Source organism: Hippoglossus stenolepis, chromosome 9, assembly GCF_022539355.2.
Source record: "Hippoglossus stenolepis isolate QCI-W04-F060 chromosome 9, HSTE1.2, whole genome shotgun sequence".
Lineage (NCBI taxonomy): Eukaryota > Metazoa > Chordata > Actinopteri > Pleuronectiformes > Pleuronectidae > Hippoglossus > Hippoglossus stenolepis.
In genome coordinates, this window is record NC_061491.1 from 58171 (window position 1) to 64472 (window position 6302).

Consider the following 6302-nt stretch of genomic DNA (forward strand, 5'->3'; position numbering starts at 1 on the left):
GTGACGGAGTGGCTATTTATATATATGCGTTGTACTTACAAAGGAGAACCAGCTGGTGGCAGTATGTGGCAACTGCTGAGGTGTACTTAGTACACATTTTAAATACAGTTACTCTCTGACCTTTTCACAGGGATCGTTATAAGTGCAAGTAAGAAAAGATGAGTCCTCAGAAAAGCCTATAAGAGAAGTTTTTTATTTTCCTCTTTCACATAACAGCAGAACAGCTGATTCTGCTCACTGTGGTTTACTATGCACCGAGCGCCTCATAGATTGATACCTTCGATTTTTTGCTGCATATGAATGAGAAAATACACAGCATCTGACTATATGAATGTTTGATTATTATATATTTCTTGCTGCTATTGTTTTTGCTATTGTCCACATGCCAGAATATATGCTGTTTCCATCCAGAATAAATTAAATACTTGGACAAATCCTGAAAACCTTTTTCATGAGATTTATTCAACATGAATTTACATTTATATTTGTATTTTCACAACACACAATACAACACGTTACAGTGTGCATTCAAAGGGTTAGTAACTTCAAAGTTGTAGGCTTATGATAAAACTAAGCACATTCAGTACTTAATGTTGACAAATTTTCAAATTTATTTGAAATGATGAAACCTGATTTTTTTTTTATATTAATAACTCAGTAAGATGGCTGCAGGGAAATTAAATTGTAAGGCAGGTAACCTCATTAATATAGCACATGCTTAGAAAAGTTAATATGGTACTTTTACTTTTTCTTGAGTTACTTTTTGTCTATTTGTTTGTATTTTACTAAAGTCACATATTTGAGTACTTCCTTCACCCTTGATTATTGCAAAGCCCATGGTTGTTCTACCAAAAGGAGAAGTATTAGTCAAAACCTAAGCTGAAGGTATCTATGCTGGACCCTTGTGTCAAGTATAAACTCAGTTTATTGACACTTTTTTATTTGCCATAACCTTAACCACACCATATGTATCACATGCACTGGACAAAGCCTGGGGCTTTCAAGATTGTCCAATATAAATGTGTTTGTCTGTCGATGAAGCTGCTTTTGCTATAATAGCAATGTGTGATAAGAAAACAACCCCCCAATGACCTGTCCTTCTCTCCATATAATTAATGTAAGATGATTTGTCTCGTCTTCCACAGGGTGTGAACTGGTTCCACTGGAAAGGCCACGAGCACTCGATCGAGTTTGCGGATATGAAGATCAGGCCCTCCAACTTCAGGAACCTGGAGGGGAGGAGGAAACGATCATAAATGACCAACCACTAACAACAACATCGCTACTTCTCTGTCTGGACTCCCCCAAAAAAACCCCATCTTGAATACACACATGCACCCATCCATCCACCCAGCAGCAACCAAAGCCACTGCCAAGAGCCCTGCTGCCTCCTCACGAAACCATATTTCCTCCCATTTGCTCAGAGATCAGCCGTGACTCCATGACACCTGCGGTTGTGGAAATTGTGCCGGTACTGAAATCAACGTGCATGTTACAAACTGGAATTCAATTCAAGCCCACGCAGATTCAACTCACGCACCAAAGAGAGCAGAAACAACTCCACCTCACCTGATTCGGGTCCTCTCTCTCATGTTGCAGCATTTGTGGGCAGGCGTGAGTGCAGCTCGGGTATTTTTTTCTATACAGTTCACCATGTCACATCCAAGCCACGTTTGGGGTATTTCAGAGAGGCTGTTTATGGTACAATGTGGTCTTGTTTAGGTTCAGGGTGGCAATTTAGACCCCTGTGTGATGTCATCAGGATTAGAAGGGGGTGGAGCAGAGTGTCGAACAGGAATACCCCCCGGGGTCTAGACACTGGTGGTGGTTCATCAGTCAATCGATTGTTTGGATGGCCCATATTCATGAGCATTGTCCTATTGGACTTTGCTAAGTGTGACATCCTCTGCCCTTAACCCTCAACAAGAGTAAGGAAAAACTACTAAAACTTTTTGACAGGGAAAAACGTAGAAACCTCAGGAAGAGCCGCATGAGAGGGATCCCTCTACCAGGACAGACAGAAGTGCAATGGATGCCACGAGTAATAGGTATATTGTCAGGCAGTCTTGTAGATTTTTTAGTCCGCGATCAGCTGCCACAATGATCGGGTGCCGCCGTAATCCACGATCCATTGTCATGATCCACTGATACTATTGGGATCCATCATCATGGTCCATGATCGCTGCCAACACGATATGGGATTATACAGAACATATGATCAGTTGAGGTCGGGATCCGGAAGAGGTGATGAATATTCTTCTCAAGACTGGAGGTTCCCGAGGGACTGGAGGTCTTGAGAAGACCAGCACCCGCCGGCCCCCCGCCCCCTGCCTCCATCCCCTGCTATGGCAGGATAGTAAACCACTGACCTTCTAAAGAATGCCTGTGTAAATAAAGTCTGTTTTTATTGTTTTGATGAAGATAAAGAAAAACAAAGAACATCCCAACTCAGGGTCCACGGGCCTTTTAACCACACCACATGGTTTTAGATAGTTTGCTTATTTGCCATTGAGATTCTGTGAGTTGCAATCAAATGTTAAGGTGCTGAATATGAATACTCTGTACTTCTAAAACTAGTTATACTACTACTACGACCACCAATAATATTAATCCTACTGGATCATAGTGAGTTGATAATGAATCCCTCATTACTTCATGGTTGTCTCACAGTTACTTGTTGTTATTTTTTGTGCCATCTTCAATTTAAGAGATACTTCATCATCCAAAACTAACACGTAGCTTCTGTTTCAAGCCAAATTCACAATAATAATAATAATAATAACAATAAAACTAATAACTATAATAACAATAACAATAATAACAATAATAATAATAATAACATCATTGACATCCCTCTGTTTCAGACTGTATACACTAAGCTTTATTGGCATGACATTATGTTGCTAAAGCACAAATATCAAATGTTAATGTCAAATCAAAGACATGAATGTATAAGGAGAGAAAACAACAACCACAGCAGTTGTTATTAACAACATTTGAAGTAAGCTCTCTCTCTGTCTGATTTCCGGGTCCCCGCCCTCCTGTCGGGAGGTGCCCCCCTCACTGCAGCGGTACTTCCTGGATTGCCTCCTGTGTTGTTTTCTCGTGTCGAGTCCATAGACTGTAAGTCGAGTCGCTCCACCGGGACGGGAGCAGATTCGTTTCCCGTGGAGGCAATGAGGAGATGTCAGTCGTGGAGGTTAGTGAAGTTACTCACCGTGTCAGCTGTGCTCGTCCTGTCGGCTCAGATCTTAGTTGGTGTCCTGAGTAAAGAGCAGGTAAAGACAAGCCCCCTGTCAGAGCAGGAGCACAGGCTGCTGTCCCCCCACTCATACCAGTACATACTCAACCAGCCACTGTGCAGGGACACCAGCCCCTTCCTGCTCTTCCTGGTCCCAGTTGCTCCACAGGACGCTGCAGCGAGGGAGGCCATCAGGAAAACATGGGGAGCTCCAGGTCAGGACACCCTCACTGTCTTCTACATGGGGGTCCCCGAGGGGGGGCAGGGGTCCAGCCTCCAGGACAAGCTGGAGGAGGAGAGCAGGGAACATGCAGACATCATCCAGATAAACTTCCTGGACAGCTACCAGAACCTGACAATCAAGACTGTGATGATGATGAACTGGGCTGCGACCCACTGCCCCAGAGCCTCCTACGTCATGAAGGTGGACTCTGACATCTTTGTGAACGTGTTCCACCTCCTGCGGTGGCTGAGGAGCTGCCCACGTCAGGCCTTCATCACAGGGTCAGTGATAAGCGATGGCAGGCCGAGGAGGGACAGTTACAGTAAGTGGCATTTGTCAGAGGAGGAGTACCCTGAAGACAGCTTCCCCCCGTATGTATCTGGAGCTGGGTATGTCCTCTCTGCAGACCTGGCCGCCAGGATCTCCTGGGCCTCCAGGTTCGTCCGCATGATCTCCATGGAGGACGTGTACATGGGGTTGTGTCTGCGTGTGCTGGGGGTCCGTCCTGTGTATGCCCTCAGCCTGCCCACCCTCAGGAACCTCTTTGAAATCAGAGACTTGGAGTATGACAGGTGCACCTTCGCCAAACTCATCATTGTGAACGGGTTCAAGGCGTCAAAGCTGCTGCAGGTCTGGCAGGATTTCTCCAAAGGACACAGCAGCTGCTGAGGGTCAACTTTACCAAGTGCTTCACTGTTCAGACACATGAGAACTTCAACAAAGTTAAATGTAATGAAAACAGCGTCCTGCTCTTAAGGAAAGAAGCCATTACACACACAGGCAGCAGTGTGGATGTTCATGTTCATGGGCGACAGGGTTGTGGGTAAAGCTGTATTATTATATTATGCAAACATTATTCAAATATTCAAATGAAACTATCAGAGAATATATCTTCACTCCAGAGTTAAACCTCAACTCGTTCATTTACAATCACAGACGTGTGACCTCAGGCTAAAAGAAAACCTCTCATGTTGATCTGCTGCTTGTCTCTTTAACTATAATATTGTCAATTCAGTATCTTTGTATTTGGACTGCTGGTTGGACAGAACAGGCAATTTGGATACATTCCTTTGGAAACAGTGGTGGACATTTTCAAATTATGTCTGATTTTCTTATACTAACCACTACATTTGACCTAATAATGGATAATGCAAACTAGAGCAGCTGGATATTATATAGAGATAGAATGTGCCTTAATCGATTTGAGATAAATTTCCATCCCAAAAGCTATACAAATATTCAGTTAACTGTCCCATAAGGGAAGCAGCAGAAGCTGCAACTGAGAAGCAGGAACCAAAGATTTCGGGCATTAAGTGATCAAAACAAAATAGTTGCAAATAATCAACACATCAACAGTTTTCTGTATAATTTATCATTTTTTGTTAACAAGTAAATGAAATGTAATAAGCTTGAACACTAATTTCTGAATAATGCACTCATATCCCTGATGTTATATTTTTGTGCACTTGTGAAGCGCCTTACGATCCTGGTTTTAAAAGTTGCTGACTTTATTCAAACAATGTCGCAAATTATCTGCACTGAGAAGCTGGAACCTGGTTTTTCACGATTGTAGCTTTACTGACCGAGGCCAAATAAAACAAGACAAAATAGCTGCAGATGTTTTTTTCATCCGCAATGTCAGTTCCAACTTCTTCATTCAAAGTCATATTTTATAGGTATTGTGCCGTAGTTAGGTCATAGAGGTGTAAATAGGACATAATGTATCCTCTGAATTTATAATATACCAAAGTTGACCCCGTTTTACTGGCCTTGTACTTAATCTTCAGTTTGTGCCTGATGGGTTTGGGTTCCACGTGGACTAATTTACACTGGGCCACATTACCCAGTCTATCTGTCTGTCTGTCTGTCTGTCTGTCTGTCTGTCTGTCTGTCTGTATATATCCGTCCATCTGGGCGTAAAATAACCCACAGCATATTTGTTGTGTTACTGTGCCTATTTATTTACACTGTGTCTTATGACGGAGTGGCTATTTATATATATATATATATATATATATATATATACAGTCCCTGACAAAAGTCTTGTCGCTTGGGTACAAGTTGACCTTAAGTGCCCCTCAAATATATTTGTAATCAATTTTTTTACAAGAAATGGCTAATTTCAATCCCAACAGCTTTTGAAATAATGTTTTGGTGCCAAACGAAACTGCTGAAAAGCATTCTAACGTTCACAGCTTGGTAAAGCCCACTGAGCCAGTTTTTGCAAAGACAAAGTCTTGTCGCCTTGTCATATGATGCACCCAATCCTAGATTACAGCCTCACCTGTGATCAATAATTGATCAATCAATTAGTGGGTGTGTATAAAAAGAACCCCAGCACACCAGACCTTCACATCAACTGCAACTTGACCTCTGACAACATGCCTAAGATTCACCCTGAGACCAAGCGTTGATTATCAAGAGGCTGAAGACCAGATCCACTGCTGAGGTGGCTGACACCTTCAATGTGTCTCAGCGTCAAGTACAAAGAATAAGAAAAGATTTGAAGAGACTGGAGATGTTTTGACAAGCCCAGGTCCGGCAGACCCGCAAGACAACTGCTCGGGAGGACCGTTTGTTGGCTCGAAAATCCAAGGCCAGCCCCTTTTCCACTGCAGCAGAGCTCCACCAGGCCTGGTCACCTCAAGTCCCGTGTCAACCAGGACAGTTTGTAGAATTCTGTCTCGAAATGGCCCCATGGTCGAATCACTGCCCAGAAACCAGCACTAAACAAAGGCAGGCAATTAAAAATGTGTGGCATTTGCCAAGGCCCATAGCCTGCTAAAAGGATGGACGCTGGAAAAGTGGCAGAAGGTGGATTTCTCAGATGAATCTTCG

The 6302-nt window shown here is 43.0% G+C and overlaps 2 protein-coding genes across 3 annotated transcripts in view; both read left to right on the forward strand.

The window, feature by feature from the left end:
* Positions 1–6302, forward strand: part of zfr (zinc finger RNA binding protein) — a 1162720-nt gene that overhangs the window by 41949 nt on the left and 1114469 nt on the right. The gene's annotated exons all lie outside the window — the stretch shown is intronic.
* Positions 3058–4872, forward strand: LOC118114922 (beta-1,3-galactosyltransferase 2-like). The gene has a single exon (XM_047341320.1). It carries the CDS (start codon positions 3177–3179, stop codon positions 4131–4133), a length of 957 nt encoding a protein of 318 aa, XP_047197276.1. The 5' UTR covers positions 3058–3176; the 3' UTR covers positions 4134–4872.

What these genes read in the sequence shown, in the direction of transcription:
- LOC118114922 (XM_047341320.1), top strand. Translation starts at nt 3,177, where the DNA reads ATGAGGAGATGTCAGTCGTGGAGGTTAGTGAAGTTACTCACCGTGTCA.